This window comes from Neolamprologus brichardi, chromosome 1 (assembly GCF_056152115.1).
Source record: "Neolamprologus brichardi isolate AB-2024 chromosome 1, ASM5615211v1, whole genome shotgun sequence".
NCBI lineage: Eukaryota > Metazoa > Chordata > Actinopteri > Cichliformes > Cichlidae > Neolamprologus > Neolamprologus brichardi.
In genome coordinates this window covers 37,783,508-37,802,746 of record NC_142104.1, presented here as the reverse complement: position 1 = coordinate 37,802,746, position 19,239 = coordinate 37,783,508, and the positions used below count along the sequence as shown (strand labels likewise).

At 39.9% G+C, this 19,239-nt stretch overlaps 1 protein-coding gene across 3 annotated transcripts in view; it reads left to right on the top strand.

Annotated features, from left to right (window-relative positions):
* nf1a (neurofibromin 1a) overlaps positions 1-15,275 on the top strand; it is a 117,216-nt gene extending 101,941 nt beyond the window's left edge. For 2 of the 3 annotated variants that reach the window (XM_087841715.1, XM_087841706.1), the window contains exons 41-57: positions 855-1,134; positions 1,315-1,529; positions 1,689-1,750; positions 1,838-1,979; positions 2,199-2,300; positions 2,524-2,664; positions 3,199-3,325; positions 3,666-3,797; positions 4,066-4,201; positions 6,691-6,848; positions 6,971-7,093; positions 7,190-7,308; positions 7,394-7,494; positions 8,160-8,302; positions 8,534-8,580; positions 11,287-11,503; positions 13,197-15,275. In XM_087841715.1, the coding sequence (XP_087697841.1) occupies positions 855-1,134; positions 1,315-1,529; positions 1,689-1,750; positions 1,838-1,979; positions 2,199-2,300; positions 2,524-2,664; positions 3,199-3,325; positions 3,666-3,797; positions 4,066-4,201; positions 6,691-6,848; positions 6,971-7,093; positions 7,190-7,308; positions 7,394-7,494; positions 8,160-8,302; positions 8,534-8,580; positions 11,287-11,503; positions 13,197-13,339 (2,388 nt within the window). In that variant the 3' untranslated portion in view covers positions 13,340-15,275. Of the gene's footprint in view, positions 1-854; positions 1,135-1,314; positions 1,530-1,688; positions 1,751-1,837; positions 1,980-2,198; positions 2,301-2,523; positions 2,665-3,198; positions 3,326-3,665; positions 3,798-4,065; positions 4,202-6,690; positions 6,849-6,970; positions 7,094-7,189; positions 7,309-7,393; positions 7,495-8,159; positions 8,303-8,533; positions 8,581-11,286; positions 11,537-13,151 lie in introns of all 3 variants that reach the window. The other variant, XM_087841709.1, reaches the window with a different exon arrangement.
* The last annotated feature ends 3,964 nt before the right edge of the window (positions 15,276-19,239 follow it).

The window sequence follows — 19,239 nt, the reverse complement described above, 5'->3', positions numbered from 1 at the left end:
TGTGGATGTGCTCTTCTCTGTTTTGTTTTTCTTTTTTCTTTATGCTCATAAAATCTTGATAATGACAGAAACTGCCCTTCTAAAAACATAGGTATCCAATCTATAGAAACATAGAAGAAAATAAAGTGTTTGATGTAAGGCATGCATTACACCCAACAACTTTCACAGGCACTTAGTAACTGTACTATTGTACAGATGCATTAAGCTGGAAAAGGCGACACATTTCTAAAAACGGTTTCTCATCTTATGAATCTATGTTGCACAGACACAGGACTGCAGGGGAGAGCCCATGGGACTTCCTCTGAGCAAACATCGGATAGTTTTTCATGTCATAAATCAGATCTCATATGCAATAAAGTACATTTTACTATTGGGGACTAGATTTCCACTCATTCTTATCGTAACTGTCCTGCTCCTGTGAGTTATTATTTTATTCTATAACAAATTGTGATACCTGCATCAATAACCCTGTACCAACAGACCAAGCTTTATTTCTTTGTTTTTTCAACTTTCAGTTCTGAAAAATGGGTGAAAATAAGCAACGAAAAACTGCAAAAGGTTATGTGGCTAGCTAACATCTGTATTCATGTGTTCACTGTAGAAAAAACAATGAATAATAATGGTGTTAATTGAAGGACGCAACTGAGGCAACGTTCAGATAATAGCATAAGTGACACCTTGAACTCGGTGACATAATGCTCAGAAGCAGATGCAGCAAACAATGAGCCGACGCTTTGGAGAGAATAAGGACGTGACCCTGACCTTTAACCCAAATGAGATGCTAAGACATAACCTAAATTGGGCAGTTCAAGACATGCTAGACATAATGATTCTACGCCTATTCTTTGTGGTAGGTGATTGGGCGGATGTGTAAGATCATCGACAAGACGTGTCTGTCCCCAACACCAACACTGGAGCAGCACCTGATGTGGGATGACATTGCCATCTTGGCTCGCTACATGCTCATGTTGTCCTTCAACAACTCTCTAGATGTGGCAGCCCACTTGCCTTATCTGTTCCATGTGGTAACCCTGCTAGTAGCCACTGGGCCTCTGTCCCTCAGGGCCTCCACTCACGGTTTGGTCATCAACATTATCCACTCCCTCTGCACCTGCTCTCAGCTCAACTTCAGTGGTGAGGAAATGTTTGTTCATCTGTTTTCTTCTTTATTGGTCAGTGAATAATGGGAGGTATCTTCATAAAGCTAGATGCATGAGTTTGCATGGCGTGCAGGCACACAATGGACACACAAAACAAAAAGCGAGTAAGCTACTGTGACCTGAAAAAAGAACCATGTTTTTGTGTTGAATACAGAGGAAACAAAGCAGGTTCTGAGGCTGAGTCTGACTGAGTTCTCCCTGCCCAAGTTCTACCTGCTGTTTGGCATCAGCAAAGTCAAATCAGCCGCTGTGATTGCCTTCCGCTCCAGCTACAGAGACCGCTCATTCTCACCAGGCTCTTATGAGAGGGAGACCTTTGCACTGTCCTCCCTCGAAACCGTCACTGAGGCCTTACTGGAAATCATGGAGGTCAGCTGAGAAAATCAGGATTTTTACATGTTTTTGCTTTTTCTCTGCCTTCCTACTTCCCTTATTCGTTTAATAAAAAGTTATTATAAAATTGACTGTTTGTCTAATTAGTGTATTTAGTTTATTAAATACTGATTGAGTTATGTGTTTTTGGTCCAGGCTTGTATGAGGGACATACCAAGCTGCAAGTGGTTAGACCAGTGGACAGAACTTGCACAAAAGTATGATCTTCTTGTGTTCTATTGTATTTCATTCAGTTGCATAGATTTTCAGTGTGGAACAGGTATTTATTTGTCTTTGGCTTCCAGGTTTGCATTCCAATACAACCCATCTCTTCAGCCCAGAGCACTGGTGGTGTTTGGCTGCATCAGTAAAAGAGTGAGCCATGGCCAGATCAAGCAGATCATTCGAATCCTGAGCAAGGCTAGCCCTCTGCTCAGCATAGACCGGGTGAGGGCCTTGAGTCATTTACCGTGCAGTCTGATCCGTGAACAGAACGTGTGTTTCAGTCCTTCACGTTTGTAGAGTAAAGCTGCTTCACATACACCTGTGAATTTTACTTCACTGTACGGTGTAAACGGTAACATTTAACTGAAAAATTATGTTTAACATTTTGTTCTTCTTCCTTCTTGCTCCTTTTTATTTCACTCACTCTTCTTTTCATTTCAGGGTCTCGAGAGCTGTCTGAAGGGGCCAGACAATTACAACAGCCAAGTATTAATAGAGGCCACAGTCATTGCTCTGACTAAGCTACAACCTCTACTCAGCAAGGTATTCGACTAGTATAGATCTACTTTTTGTCACAGTTGGGAAACCTTTCAGAAATTCACAATGCTGTTCAAAATGAAATTGTTTCAAACTGTTTGATCTTTCTTTTCAACTTGGTAACTCTGTACATCATATTGTTATAAAGTAAAACTTTATTGGCTCTTTGTTTATCACTATCCCCTTTGTAATATTAATTACATTTGTCTTTATTTGTTTAATCTCCCAGGAATCTCCCATGCACAAAGCTCTGTTCTGGGTGGCAATAGCTGTGCTGCAGCTGGATGAAGTCAACCTTTACTCAGCTGGAACGGCCCTGCTGGAGCAGAACCTCCACACTCTGGACACAATGCGTGTTTTCAATGATAAGGTAAAAAACATTATTTACTGCTTTTTCATTCCTGCAGTTGTATATTGTTTGAATTAAAGACCATCCATCGGGTGACAATCTACTTTTTGCTTTGTATAATTTAGTTTGTAACAATGCCCAGGAACATTGTTTATGTGAATATGGCTAATAACTTCAGCTCATCCACTGTAGGCACGCTTTCACTTTAGAAAGTGGTGATGGTAAGTAACCAGATGACTGCAGTGTTTCTCAGGGTCCCTCTGTGATCAGGTTATTGAAGTGAACGTAAACACACTCATTTATAAGACAGTCAGAATATTGTCTGGCACTGCACATCACCCATTACTTTTATGTAGAACGTCTCTGACAGGAGCTAAAAACTGATTGGTCTTTTTTGTATGTTAAATGTCTTCAAGAATCTAATAAAGAGATATTTGATTCAGTATTTAGCACTAGACTTCCATCATGTAGCCAAAAGTAACATCTGTGTGCAGGACATACATCGACATGACCATTGATAAGGAGTCTTTTTTTAACATATAATTTGTCCTCCAGAGTCCAGAAGAAGTATTCATGGAGATCAGGCGTCCTTTAGAATGGCACTGTAAGCAGATGGATCACTTTGTCGGCCTCAACTTTAGCGCCAACTTTAACTTTGCACTGGTGGGCCACCTACTCAAAGGTAAACTGGTGTGTCATGATTCTAAACACTTGTTTATAGATATTTAGTCTGCAAAAACACAGTTAAACAGACACAAATCTGCCGTCAGTGTGATTTTAGAAATGAAACTTCAGAATATGTACACAGGAAGTGCTATGTCTAAAAATGGCTGTCTGCATTTAACTACAGTATCTAAGAAAGGAAGTCACACAGCGTGACTGTGAAAAGCAACGTGTTTTATTATGTGTGAGGGTTTGTCCCCCCTCAGCACTATATTTTGTTTGATTGTTTTTGTACACAGTGACATTTCCATTGCCGTCTGTCTTTCTGTGTCTCAGCATGTTTTATACATGTCTTTCAGGCTACAGGCACCCATCAGCCACCACAGTCGCGAGGACAGTGAGAATCCTTCACACACTGTTGGCTCTCATCAGCAAGCATCTGAAATGTGACAAGTTTGAGGTCAACACCCAGAGTGTGGCCTATCTGGCTGGTACATAAGATGTTCAGTGTCGTTTTACTATATACTATTTCTTCTAGAAAGTTTCAGCACTTTCATACCTTTCGTTTGCTGGATATTTGAGGTCATCATGTGATGAAGTTGAGGAACTTGGGTTGTGTTTGCTAACTCAGATACCAGAGGATCTTAGCATTAATATTGAACCAATGTCTGAGCTGCTAACCCTGCTTAGTTGAAGTTGTTTGGGTGTGCCCTTCTAACAGCTATGATATCGTAACTAACATTTTGTTGTTTTGTGCAGCACTGCTCACTGTATCTGAGGAGGTCCGAAGTCGCTGCAGCCTCAAACACAGGAAGTCACTATTAATTTCTGACCTCTCCATGGACCCAGTTCCTATGGACACCTTCTCAAGTCATATGACTGATCCTACGTGCAGGTGAGCTCATTAAAAGACAATAAAAACTAAGGACAACAAACTGCGGTGGAAGTTAGTTAAAGAGCATCAGTCTGCTCACTGATGCTTCTGTTTTCAATAGTATTCTACTTGTGCTACACCAAATGTGTGCAGAGATGCTTGGCCTCCTTAAAACTGATGATGAATAAATAAACACTTTAATGAGACAATTTGAAACAATAGTTTTACTAATAATCTATAGATTATTATAAAATGCTGTAAATTGCCCGCTGTGAACCACCTGTATTTTTTGTTAATTTATTTTTTAAACTTTTCTTCTGTGCTCTGCACATCTGTCAAATCACTACAGTAATTTTAAAGCCAAAAATAAACTTTTACAGACAGGTAAGCCCAAGAAAGCCAGTGACTTCTAAATTCTGTCCCAAATATCACTTGCTATGGCTATAATTTTAACACACATGCACAGTTCTCTGTGGAGGAATCATTGGCAGAAAGTATTTTTGAACACTGTGTAAAGACAATCATCTTCTTTGCATGTTCCCCAACTCGATGGCAATGTTAAAATGAGGGATTCTTGCTTTTCATATTTTAATGCTTGTTGTTCAGCTGCTGCACTTCCTTTGTATTACATTAAAACTATCGTCACCTCTTAATGAGGAAATAAGAGCCTTCCTTCTTCAAACAAGTAGCAAACTTTGTCTGTCTGTGAAATATGCAGAAGTCATTTGTTTAGTGTTTTTTTTTAGCTCTGCTCATACAAAGAAAACAGTTTTCAGTGAATAGATGCCTTCATGGAAACTCCGACATCAGAAAATCACAATTGTCGGTTTCAACTAAAACCAACAATTTGTTTCAACAAAATCAGAATTTTGAGCAGAAAAAAACGTAAATTTATATTAGTTATATTAATATTGTAAAAGAACCCACCCATCACTTTACTCACACTCTAGATCTTGTTTTAACATATGGCCAAAAAAAAAACCTGAACATTTAACAGTGTTTCCTGAAAACCCTCTTTTGTCTGATCATTTCCTGATTTAAATTTACAATAGTTGGTTACACAGCAGTGGGGAGTAGGTTTCTTCACAGTAGATGTCTTTCTGAAAGTGCTGTAACTAAGTTTAAGAATATAATCCACCCACTGTTATCATCGTCAATGACCTGTACCAACACAGAGCAGAGCAGCTATCTGAACGCTACCCCAACAGAGGTCGATTATCTTGTTAATAATTTTACCTCCTTACTATGTATGACACTGGATACTGTAGCTCCAGTGAAAAATAGTATCTCAAACCAGAAGTACTTGACTCCCTGGTATAATTCTCAAACACATAGCCTAAAGCAGATGACTCGTAAGCTGGAGAGGAAATGGCGTGTCACAAATTTAGAGGATCATCATTTAGCCTGGAGAAATAGTTTGTTGCTTTATAAGAAAGCCCTCCGCAAACCTCGAACATCTTACTATTCGTCACTGATTGAAGAAAATAAGAACAACCCCAGGTTTCTCTTCAGCACTGTAGCCAGGCTGACAAAAAGTCAGAGCTCTGTTGAGCCAACCATCCCTTTAACGTTAACTAGTAATGACTTCATGATTTCACAAATAAAATTTTAACCATTAGAGAAGAAATGACCCATAATCATCTCACAGATGTAACATTATCTCTGTGCTTGTCTTGCTAGACCTCCGTTTGGCATTCAATGTTGACCATAATATTCAATTAGAACAATTAGAGTAAGCTGTAGGTATTACAGGTACTGTGCTGCAGTGGTTTGTATCATATCTATCTAATAGACTCCAGTTTGTTGTAAATGGAGAGTCCTCTTCACACACTGAGGTTAATTATGGAGTTCCACAGGGTTCAGTGCTAGGACCAATTCTGTTTACATTATACATGCTTCCCTTAGGCCAGTGTCAATTTGATGTCAGTGTGGGTTTTAAAGTGCAATCCAGAATCTAAAATGACTACAAAACTTTTAACTGGTGGTTATACCTCTTTCAGCCAGTGTCACTAACACACATTTCAGTTTAGGGGCAGTTAAAATTATTTCAATTTTTTAAATTAAGGCTTAAAACGTTTGCAGTAACTGATTTGTTAATGTCAGTTAAACACAATGTTAGAGACTTCAGGACAGGTCATATTGCAGGGTACACTAAATCTGAGAAACTGGTTTAACAGCTTATTGACACTCGATTGGATTTTGTTCTCCATTTTATCCATCTACTTTTCTTTTGTGTGTGTGTGTGTGTTTTTGTCGGTGTTGTTTGGGGTTCTTTTCTCCCATCATGGTACGGATATGTTTTTTGATTGCGGCATCATTTCATGCTCTATCACTGTAAGTATTAGTTAGTAGTCCAATGTTTAGTTTCATGACCAAAGATAGAACAGTTCTGTTTGGTTAGTTATCTGTCATTAGGGACAGTCGTCAACCTTCCTCCATTGTGGAATTTCTAGGTTAAAAATGAGTTTATAACCTACTTGCTAACAATTGTTCTGTTACTGTCCTCTCAGAACTTTGAATGAGACTCAGCCGTGGACATCACCTCAGGTTTCAGATCGCTACCTTTCAGCTCATTACCCAACAATGGGCCAGATTAGCCCTCGAACACGCAAGTCGATGAGCCTCGACATGGGTCAGCCTTCACAGGCCAACACCAAGAAGCTCTTGGGTATGTCCAATCCCTCAGTTTTTTGTTACATCTGTCAGTCTTTCCTTAGAAGGACCCCCCGAATATCTGTGTTAAATCTCCAGATTTCAAGTCTTCTGTGTGTGTGTGTGTGTGTTGGCTAGGCACCCGGAAGAGCTTTGATCATCTCATATCAGACTCCAAAGCACCAAAGAGACCAGAAATGGAGTCAGGCATGACTACCCCTCCGAAGATGAGGCGTGTAGCAGAGAACGACTATGAGATAGGTGAGAGTATAGCACAAGGTATTGATCCTAGCACATCCTTCTATGTTTGATGTTCAAGGACATATTCTATGTGACACCTGATTGTTGTAATTACAGAGACACAGAGAATTGGAAACTCTCACCTTCGCAAGGTGTCTGTATCAGAGTCCAATGTTCTGCTGGACGAGGAGGTGCTTACCGACCCAAAGATCCAGGCTCTGCTGCTCACTGTGCTGGTGAGGAAACACACCATACTGCTTACTTTATATGCTGTTACTTTTCAGCTCATGTTCACTTTTCACTGTTGTTGTTGTTTTTCAGGCCACCCAGGTCAAATACACCACTGATGACTTTGACCAGCGGATTCTGTATGAGTATTTAGCTGAAGCTAGTGTTGTCTTCCCAAAGGTTTTTCCAGTTGTGTAAGTAATGAACACGTCTAGTCCTGGTTATCTTGAGGTTTACTTTTTTTTTTTGTTTGTTTGTTTGACCTGAAAAATTTGACCTTTGAATTTTTCAGATATTTTTTGAGTATAAAGGTAAAGTCTTCATGGTTATAACTGGGACCCAACATAAGCAGACAGGATCAAACGGCTGCTGCCAGTCTTCTGTTCTTGTTCAGATTAGGTGAAATTATCCTGGGATCTTTTTGGACAATGGTTGATTTTCTGTAGTGGTAGGCCAGGCTTCATTTTGCTCTTAGATAGGGAAGCTTTCCAATCCAATACTTTGCCAATCCACCCCCAGACTTATTAAAGAGCCATTGTTCCATATAGGAGGCAGCTTGCTCAGTCTTTTATATGAATGGTTATCAGCGCCTTCTAACCAATATTTTCATTTAAAATGTTAGTTTTAACAAATACATACTACATCAGAACAGACGAACTCTGCTATAGGTGTTTGCTTCACTAAGATTTTATAATACTGGAAGTTTTCTCTCATTTTTACACTCTTTGTGGTCATTGTCAGTGAAAATGTACCTCGATACTTTCAATTACCAGTAAAACCCTTGAGCTTTTTGAAAGGCTAACTTGTATAACCACATAACCATGTGCCCCAATATTGTTTTCTCTGTTCACCCTCTCAGCCACAATCTACTGGACTCCAAGATCAACACTGTGCTATCCATGTGCCAGGATATCAATCTCCTGAACCCTGTCCACGGCATTGTCCAGAGTGTGGTGTACCATGAGGAGTCACCCCCCCAGTACCAACCTTCCTATTTACAAAGTAAATTGATTTACAAGCTCTACATGCCAGCCTTCCTAGTTTTGCATTTAGTTATGTCACCTGATGCTGACAGGTACTGAAAATGGATAGAAGCTTGTAGATATTTATTCACTGAGTTGTCTTCCCCTGTTCTTAGAAGCTAAAGAAAAAAGAAGACGATTGGACTTCTTTAACTTTATGAAGATGTTTCACTACTTTCATTCCCTTCTCTTCCTTTCTCTCAATTCACAGGCTTTGGCTTTAATGGACTTTGGAGGTTTGCTGGACCCTTCTCTAAGGTACAAATAACATTTTCCTTCACTTGGGCAGCTTCAGCTGCCTTGCAGTAGAATTTCAGCTTACTAAGGAAGTACACAGCAGATCTACAACCAGGTTGTCAATTGGTGTGTTGAAATATGAAGCATCAACTCTTGGAAGCACATACATAAATACCAAAAAGTAGCAGAGAGGCTAAAAATGATCTGTGGTCTGCTTTCAAGTTGATATTGGATTATGGCGCTTCGGAAAAAAACCCAAAACTCAATAACACAGACTCCTGAATTGCATTGACAATGTTGACTAAATGACTAATTGACTGAATATTTATTTTTTTATTTTTTTATTTTTAAACATTGCCCATTTTGATATATTGATATTGAATGGTTCAGCATGGAATCCTAATGTTTACACTTCGACTTTTTTCTGAGGGTGACTGGAATGTTTTTTTAGTTTTGACATACCAGTTTAAGATCCTGGGAGAACATATCCTTACAAAACTTAAGTTTATACAGAAAGATGTTCAGGGGCCGTATGAATGTTCTACCTCTATCTAACAGACACACACTCTATCACTCAAAAACACACACAGAAAGTGTTTTATTGTCCTCCATCAATTTCTTCCATATTTACTGCATAACATTTTTGAAATGTTTCAGTCGGGTTTCAGGGCCCACAACAGAATCTGCCCTGCTAAAAGTATACAATGATGTGCTCCTGTCAGTTTACTCTGGGGACTGTACCATCCTCCTCCTCAACCTGCACTTTAGTGGTATCAGCTGCAGAGAACTACACTGGTTCAGTTCAGTTTTATTTCGCTATACAGGACCAATCACAGCAACAGTTGCCTCAGGGCGCTTTACCTCATACCTGAAAAATCAAACTTTCTCTGTCATCATTGGAAATTATTCTTCAACAGCAACACTTTGCTGTGTACCTCAGGTTCCATCTTATCACTTGTGTAGAAAGAGCAGAGAAAAAAGTGCAAATGGGTTTAAATTAGTTGTTTAAAGCGATATATAAGAACTAGTCCATTTACCACTTACAAACAAACCAGAGTTCAATTTAAATGAACTAAACACATCAGGTGTGAAAGCTCCTTTAAACTCAGAGGGGACCAGACGTTTGCTGTGGTTGGTCAAATCTGCTCTCTCAACTAAGTCTTTTAAAACTAGACTTAAAACTTATTTTTAGTCATCGGTATTTGAGTTTATCCGAGTCTTTCTGCTCATCGCATCTCCTGTGCCTTTTTTGGGGCATGACTGTGTATGTTTTGCACCCCAAATATCATTAGTTTCTTATTTATTTCTGTGTTCTCTTGTTTTTCCCCATTCTTCTTTTAATACAGCACTTAAGTTTAAAGAACTCTCTGCAGTCCTGTATAAGTGTACTGTTACTCCTTCCAAAAGAATTCAGAGTGTGAGTAGCAGCCAGGTGCTGCTAATAAAATGCACTTGATAAACCAATCATCAGAAAGTGTCAGCGCCTTTAGAAATCCAGTTTTGGCATTATTATTTATTAGTGGAAGGACTCAAACAGTTGCCAATCTTAATTTGAGAAAACTCATCCCGATGACTCCATGCAATGGTTTGCACTTAGTGAAACTGCAGAATACCTAAAGGCAGGCTATAGAGGCCTCAGGTAGCATGTTAAATGTTTATGACAGTACGAGTGAAGAAAGACTCCAGTGTGGTTTGGTTTGGAGGGATTTCCAGAAGAAAGCCGTTTGTCTTTAAAATGAACATTGCAGCACAGATTAGGTTTGTAAAGATACATCAGAGCAAACCACAAGACCTCTGGAACCATTTTCTTTGAATAAACAAGAACAAATTGGAGATGTTTGATGTAATTACAGCATCTGGCCACCTTATTGACCATCAACTCCTCTGTATATCAAAGTATTCTAGATCAGCGGTCTCCAACCTTTTTTGCGCTGCAGACCGGTTTATGCCCGACAATATTTTCACGGACCGACCTTTAAGGTGTTGCGGATAAATACAACAAAATAAAACTAGTACCGGTACCGAAAAAAAAGAAGATTTATTCATAACACACGTGAAAAGACCCAGGAAAACAGAGTTAACGATAAAAACGATAACAAAATAACGCTGAAAACCGATAGAAACCCTGAAAACCTACATTTCACACCTGAGCCTCAACTCTCGCGGCCCCGTACCAAACGACTCACGGACCGGTACCGGTCCGAGGCCCGGGGGTTGGGGACCACTGTTCTAGACTCAAGGGGCCAACTGTCTGACAGTTAAAACTTGATAAAAACTGGGTCATGTCACAAACATATTCTTCAGCACACCAGGACATCTGCAACAGAAAGGTTGAAGAAAGAGAATTAGTTGTTGTTGAAAGAGTCCAGCAAGTATTCAAAATAAAAAGTGTCTATGGGAGGTGATCAAATGTCTAAATTAAGAAAACCTCTCATGCGCACAGCAGTTTTGTCAACACCACCAACAGTTTGTTTTCATGAAGCAATTAGTAAAGTAATGTTAAATAATTTTCGTTATAACCAGTGAAACAGAGTATGTTACCATCCCATCTGAAAAATCCACCCGTTAAAGTGTTGGCACGGGCCAGATTTTTATGCTATTTCCGCATTTGGTTGCAGTCGTTATGCAGACGACATTGGGTTTCACTGAAGATGAACCTCGTCTGTGCTGCTGTTAGACCTTATTACCTCACTCTGACGTTGCTCATTGTGTTTGTTGTTTGTGCAGCAAACCCAGATTCCAGACTACGCTGAGCTGATTGTCAAGTTCTTGGAGGCATTGATTGACAGCTACCTGCCAGCAGCTGACGAGGAACGAGGGGAGGAGCAACTGAGGACACCTACTTCCCCCTACCCTCCTACCAGCCAGAGCCAGCTTAGCATCACTGCCAACCTCAACCTGTCAAACTCGATGACCTCACTGGCCACTTCACAGCACTCACCAGGTGTCCATCTCTCTCTACAACAAAAAGCGTACAGTCACTCTAACTCTCTGTATTAAAGCTTCCTGTTTTTTCACCTTGTCTACATGTTTTACTTCATCATCTAGTGAATTCAAATCAAAATGTTCTCATCCGAGTCACAGTCCAGAGAGAAAGCTGGTCACATTCTTGTCCTACGTTACCTCCTTTTGTTTGAAAAGACATTTCTTGTAAAGGGTTAAATATTTACCAGGAAATTTCCTTCATCATGAATCATCTCGAGGGGGTTGGATGCTGAGAATTATTTTTTTGGACTAGAATTACTGCTTACACGAAGAGAAGACTTTCACATAGAGCGCTTGCTCATAGATAGTCACAGATGGCAGACATGATGAGTAGTGTTGTCTCATGTCAGTCATCTGTGTGTGTCTTGTGTTACAGACAATAAAACCAAAAAAGTTAATCTGTTAGTGATTAATCATCAAAGAAGATTCACAGAAACATAAAGTTTCGGTTCATGTTACTCGAAGTTAGACTAAAAACATCTTTCTAAAGGAAAGCAGTCAGTGATGGGAGAGGTGATGTTTTAGATGTTCTGACTTGCACGACATGCTCACTCCTGCGATCAAAGAGATCTCAATAAAGTCTCTGACGCAGTGCTCATGTCTACCAAACCTTCCACTACACTGGCAGCCCTGATGAAGTGTGGTTAAAAAATACTAAATTTGCATTGTTTCCCTTTTCACCTTTATCTCTAGAACCAGGCTACGATAACATCAGCAGCTCGTCTATTTAAGAATAGACGAGCTGCTGCAAATTCATAATAAGCGGGCGGTTCCGTCTTCTGCACGCTCAACCCACGAAGCACCCTTAGCTTAAATAAGCACCCGCTGTGAGGTATGGTTTCTAGCTACTTCCAGAACAGGTCTGCCTTGGGCCTCGTGTTGTGTGCAGGATGTAACAAAGAACACCTTTAGACACTGTCCTGACCTGATTCTTCAACAGTTTGTTATGAGGTTGAAGGATATAATATAGACATTTTAAGACTACTAGGAAATTAACAGTGAGTGGCAGTTTACTTTATTTGTACAATGAATACATGTCACATATAAAAACAAAAGTTCTGTTAAAATGCAACTCAGTATAGAAAAGAAACTCAAAGAGCTTATTTGAAGTCTGTTTAATTAGACAAACAATATTATAAACAAGCTAAGAGATGTTTCTAGAAAAAAACACATTTACAAACTCTGCAAGTCTGCCTAACCAAAAGGATTCTCAAACTGTTAGCATCCATCCATAAATCCATGTATTGTAGCAGTCATAAGGCACAGGCTTAAATAGAGAGACGGTCATTTTCATTGACAATTTGCATCAACCTAAGATGCATGACTTTGGACTGGGGGGAAGCCGAAATACCAGAGATAAAGTCCACACGCTGAGACGACATGCAAGCTCCACACAGAAAGGGCCCCTGGATGTAGATGCAGGACCGTCTCGCTGTGAGGTGACAGTGCTAACCGCTGCGCCACGTCTCCTTCGCAATACCTTTCATTCATCAGACTTGTAAATGTTTTAATTAGATAATTTCCCAAGATTAGAAATATATGGTTGGTCTCAATAACAATATAATCTAAAGAGATTTTAAGAAAAATGGTCGAGAAAACAATCCCAGACAAAGGGAATGCCTTTAAAGCCTGTCATCCCTGTGTTCCTCCAGGTGTAGATAAGGAGAATGTCCAGTTGTCCCCCAGCTCAGCTTTGTCCAGTGGAGGTCGTACTCGCCATGGTTCAGCCAGTCAGGTCCAGAAGCAGCGCAGTGCTGGCAGCTTCAAGAGACCCAGCATCAAGAAGATTGTCTGATCGACCAGAGAAGACAGCTGCCCCGTCACACATATACTTTCTTTCTCCCCCTCTCCACCTGTCCCAGGCCTGCCAGGCCTCATGCTGCACTCCACATTTACTCTTTAGTTCCTCCTTCACGGTTGTTGCTTTGGCAGAACAGGTGATCGTGTGTTTCGTAACAAGGAGGAATATTAGCAAGGGCAAACTTGAATTCTGCTGCTTGATTTTTATTTATTTTATAATTTTTTTATCATTATAATTGTTTTCTTTCTTCTTTTTTTTCTCAAATCTTTAACTTTAGACAGTACATGGTGTCAGACAGGCTCCTTCTCTTCATAGGGACAGTGTTTGGAAACACTTTAACTGTCCTGCCGTGAGGGACGCCACACTTTAAGTGGAAAAACTGAAGGGAAAATGGTGTGAATGGATTTGGATGTCGACTGTGATGTGTCTCGGTCGGCACAGTCCAAACAGGAAGTCTCTGACTTCAGGCAAGTCCCTTGGCCTTCCTCCAGACTAAATATTCCAGTGTCAGTGAGATGGACCAAACGACAACAGTAAATAGGCGATTGGGTGTGTCTGCGAGAAAAGACCTCTTCTCTGGACATCTCAGCTCCCCTCTCCCAGTACTGTACATATGTTACATAGATTATGTATAACTAGTCCTTAGTTCTAATTTAGATGTGGATGTTTTCTCCATGGTGTGCCTTTGTCAGGGTTTTTCAATGTGTACAATTTGTAAAGTAAAATTAAAATCTTGCTGGGGACAAAGACCAGGTACTAATCTTGGAGGCGAGCCATCCATATCTTCACAAGTTCACCAAGCTATGTCACGACAGGCCTCCAACGATCATCAAATATACAATCATCAATATACCCTGCTGCCTGAAAATATTTATCTTGTACAAGTAGATCATAGTACACGAATCATCTATTTACTTTCCATAAACTGTCTTTCAACATGAAGATTGCAAAACACTAGAGAAAATGCATCTGTAAATAGCTGCGAGCTTTCGGGTTTGTTTGGTTTTTCTGTCCTCGTGTTTTTTGTTGATATTTTATTATGAACTGTATTTTTTTTTAGCAGCATAGCATTAAATTTGTTTACACATGGACCATGAAAATTGAGTAATAGGCAATAATCCTCAACTCTCAAACTTTGTCAACCTTTTTTTTTTCCTTCACACAAACCGGAAGAACACATTACTGTCAGCGTGGTGCAATATGTGGCCAACTTCTGAGTTACTTGTTCAAATAGAGATTTAACTCATAGTGGACAGCGTGGTTTCTAGGCGTGTTTCATCTCGGCAGTCTGAGCTGGATCCTTGAAAGGAAAGTCCAACCAGAAAGCAGCTTCGTCTGTTAGAGGAGTTGACTGTGCTCTTCTGTTTTTAAATCTGACTAAAGTCGCCACTGTTCCCGTCTGTACGAAAGTGAAAATCAAAAAACTCGTCACTGTCATGCAGCCAGAGTCTTGCCTTCTACTTGCTCATAAATGAGGCCGTAGCTCACGTCCTGAGCCTCTGCCGTTTTGAGCTTTCAGTGATCTTTGCTGTGCAATCATCATTTTCATAACAAAATTATTACTAAATATTAGCTTTACTCACAGAAACTCATTACCTTTATTATTCAGGATGATTTTCAAAATAAATGTATTTTATTGACAAACACTTTGTTTTATCAGCAAACATTACCAGTATTGAAATAATAATATTCGTGTTTACTTTTCATGTTCTTATAAACATTGATTTTGAAAATAAGCCTAAAACAGACTTTTTTTTTTTTTAATTTGTGATTATAGCCATCAGCTGCTTTTTCCCCAGATGTCTTTGCTAAGATGGAGTATTAAGTAATCGTCCATCTGCCCGGCCCTTAAAATCATGTCTGAATCCCATCTACTGGACAGAAACTGGTTCTGAATTATGTCAACAGTGTCAGAAGCACCTGTTTCCAAGATGTACAGTGGGGCAAAAAAGTATTTAGTCAGCCACCGATTGTGCAAGTTCCCCCACTTAAAATGATGACAGAGGTCAGTAATTTGCACCAGAGGTACACTTCAACTGTGAGAGACAGAATGTGAAAAAAAAATCCATGAATTCACATGGTAGGATTTGTAAAGAATTTATTCGTAAATCAGGGTGGAAAATAAGTATTTGGTCAATAACAAAAATACAACTCAATACTTTGTAACATAACCTTTGTTGGTTAAACGTTTACTATAAGTCTTTACCAGGTTTGCACACACAGTACCTGGTATTTTGGCCCATTCCTCCATGCAGATCTTCTCAAGAGCAGTGATGTTTTGGGGCTGTCGCCGAGCAACACGGACTTTCAACTCCCGCCACAGATTTTCTATGGGGTTGAGGTCTGGAGACTGGCTAGGCCACTCCAGGACTTTCAAATGCTTCTTACGGAGCCACTCCTTTGTTGCCCGGGCGGTGTGTTTTGGATCATTGTCATGTTGGAAGACCCAGCCTCGTTTCATCTTCAAAGTTCTCACTGATGGAAGGAGGTTTTGGCTCAAAATCTCACGATACTTGGCCCCATTCATTCTGTCCTTAACACGGATCAGTCGTCCTGTCCCCTTGGCAGAAAAACAGCCCCATAGCATGATGTTTCCACCCCCATGCTTCACAGTAGGTATGGTGTTCTTGGGATGCAACTCAGTATTCTTCTTCCTCCAAACACGACGAGTTGAGTTTATACCAAAAAGTTCTACTTTGGTTTCATCTGACCACATGACATTCTCCCAATCCTCTGCTGTATCATCCATGTGCTCTCTGGCAAACTTCAGACGGGCCTGGACATGCACTGGCTTCAGCAGCGGAACACGTCTGGCACTGCGGGATTTGATTCCCTGCCGTTGTAGTGTGTTACTGATGGTGACCTTTGTTACTTTGGTCCCAGCTCTCTGCAGGTCATTCACCAGGTCCCCCCGTGTGGTTCTGGGATCTTTGCTCACCGTTCTCATGATCATTTTGACCCCACGGGATGAGATCTTGCGTGGAGCCCCAGATCGAGGGAGATTATCAGTGGTCTTGTATGTCTTCCATTTTCTGATGATTGCTCCCACAGTTGATTTTTTCACACCAAGCTGCTTGCCTATTGTAGATTCACTCTTCCCAGTCTGGTGCAGGTCTACAATTCTTTTCCTGGTGTCCTTCGAAAGCTCTTTGGTCTTGGCCATGGCGGAGTTTGGAGTCTGACTGGTTGAGGCTGTGGACAGGTGTCTTTTATACAGATGATGAGGTCAAACAGGTGCCATTCATACAGGTAACGAGTGGGGGACAGAAAAGCTTCTTACAGAAGACGTTACAGGTCTGTGAGAGCCAGGGATTTTCCTTGTTTGAGGTGACCAAATACTTATTTTCCACCCTGATTTACGAATAAATTCTTTACAAATCCTACCATGTGAATTCATGGATTTTTTTTTCACATTCTGTCTCTCACAGTTGAAGTGTACCTCTGGTGCAAATTACTGACCTCTGTCATCATTTTAAGTGGGGGAACTTGCACAATCGGTGGCTGACTAAATACTTTTTTGCCCCACTGTAGGTGTCATGTTATCTTTATATACGCCTGATAGCTCACAGCAGTACCAAAAAGTGTAAAATTAGACAATTTTCTACAAAATTACCCAAGAACACAAAACAATAGGTCACAGAGCAGGACAAAGCACTAAGACTGTGACTTATGGTTCATTTCTATAGCTCCTTTGACCTTTTCTGAGAACAAAATGTTTGATCAAAGAGGGTGACAAAGTGACTGAATATAGTGGCAACTGACAGTGCTTGACATTTACTTTATATGTAGCTGCCCACAAAAACGATCAGGTATTCAGAAAGAAATGGGCATCATACCCCGCTCCATTTGGTATGGTTTTCTAGCATTACTAAAAAAAGGTGAAATAAAACGTGGTTTCGGTTTCAGTCCTTAAAAGTAATTCCAGAGCTCCCAGTCCGCACGATCATAGAGATGACAGGTCTTCACTTGCAGAGACTGAGCAGATTCTTTGGGCGAAGTACGTGGTAGTAAATGCTTTTCATCTGTGTGGCTTCAGAACGGTCTACATAATAAGAATTGTGTTTCGGCTCATTTACTACATATCACGGGAACTGTGCATCACTGCTGACTGTTTTCAAAGCATGCTGTTGTGTTTTAGATGCTGTACTGCAGTTCTAACTTTCAGGGCAGCCTGCATGTGGTGATAGAAAGTGAGATAACAAAAAAATCTGCAGTACAACCCAACACGTCTCTACGTGCAATGGTGTCAAAGTATAAGAAACCGGAATGGTTTACTTTTACACTCACACTGTTCCACTCACTACATATGTTGGTCACAATACTCCAAAAATTGTTCACAATTAAAATTAAATCATTAAAAATTATTGGCTCTTTCATTATTGGGTTTTTTAAACTGCCAGTCATTGCTATCGTTATTGTCTTTCCATTATTATTATTACTCTTCACAATAACAATAAACCTCTGACAACACAAGCAGTCACGACGCTCAGTGTAGATTACTTAACCTGCCTTGCAGGCTGATCTGGATGTTGGAACCTGTAGCTGTTTTGAGAAAATGACTTGCTTTGGAAGTGATCACAAAATTTGTAGTGACACTGTGTCCTGGACCTGTGCAGTTAGTCAAAACACTTTAATCTATGCATAAAAAGAGTTGAGTATTGTTGAACAACTATGAATTTATTTTAAACATATTTTTTAAAGATTAATGTCATTTGTTGATACATCTGTGAATCGGTCGCAACAGATTTCTTTCCTTGTCTTGTAGTGGTCTGACAGGATGTTATTTTCTACTGTGCATGTAGCTCTTTCAGTCAGTATATCATGAGATTTGTCATAAAGGAGAAAGAGAAATACTTTAATGAAGGATGTTTAGTTAAATAAATGAACACATGAAACGTGACTTCTTATGTTGGCCTCCATGAGGCCATCGCTAACAGATTTTCTTGTATAAAATCAAAGAGTCAAAATCAAACAAGAAATATGTATTGCTGAAGTCCTAACATTGTTTTAAAGTACAAGAAGTTAATAAATGCACAAAGAGTTCCATTGATGTACAATCTGAAAGGGCCGGGAGGAAAAAAACATTTCTGAATGTTCCAGTGGGCTTCAGTCTTGCAGCTTTCTGGTCAGAGTGCTGAAAATGCAGGTAACTCTGGACACTTGACAGTTCTTCTATGTCAACTTTACACAATTTGTCCATCTGAAATACTCATTCTGTCAGAATAGATGGTAATAGAGACCAAAATGTTTTGCCTTAATTTGACAGAGACGTATAATTGGATCCATCAATATTGCTTCCTGACGAATCGTAGCATGGTGCCTTTCATGATTTGTGAGATGTCATTAGGATGGATTTAAAAGGAAGTGGCTGCTGGGAACAAGAAGTGTTGTCTGACACTGGCTCCCTCATCCACTTTTCTCATTTCCAGTGTGTAAATCCTCTCCTATAGTCTTAGCCCCTTACACCCAAAACATGAGTGGTGGCGGCGCAAATGCAAGGAGAAATGAGTCACCACAGCACCGATCTACAATGAGCATGAACGTCTGTGTTTATTAAAAATAATTCACACTGACGTGACGAGAATGTATGGATGCAATTTTTTATACACTAGATGTGTATAGTTAAATCACGCCATCATTCATCTGAGAACTACAACTTTCATGCAGAGATGGATTTCCAGGTCACAGGCAGACGTGAGACTGTCAAAGATTGGCTGTTAGTGCACTCTGTATTACTGTTGGTTGTAGAAGTTGTGTTATGAGGTAAAAAAAAATAAGGTAACCATTCTGTCAGATTGATTGTCATCCAATATGAATTTAATAATGGGAATTTAAAAAAACAAAAAAAACATCAAATGTGATGTCATGTAATATTTTGTCTCCAATCCTGGCAT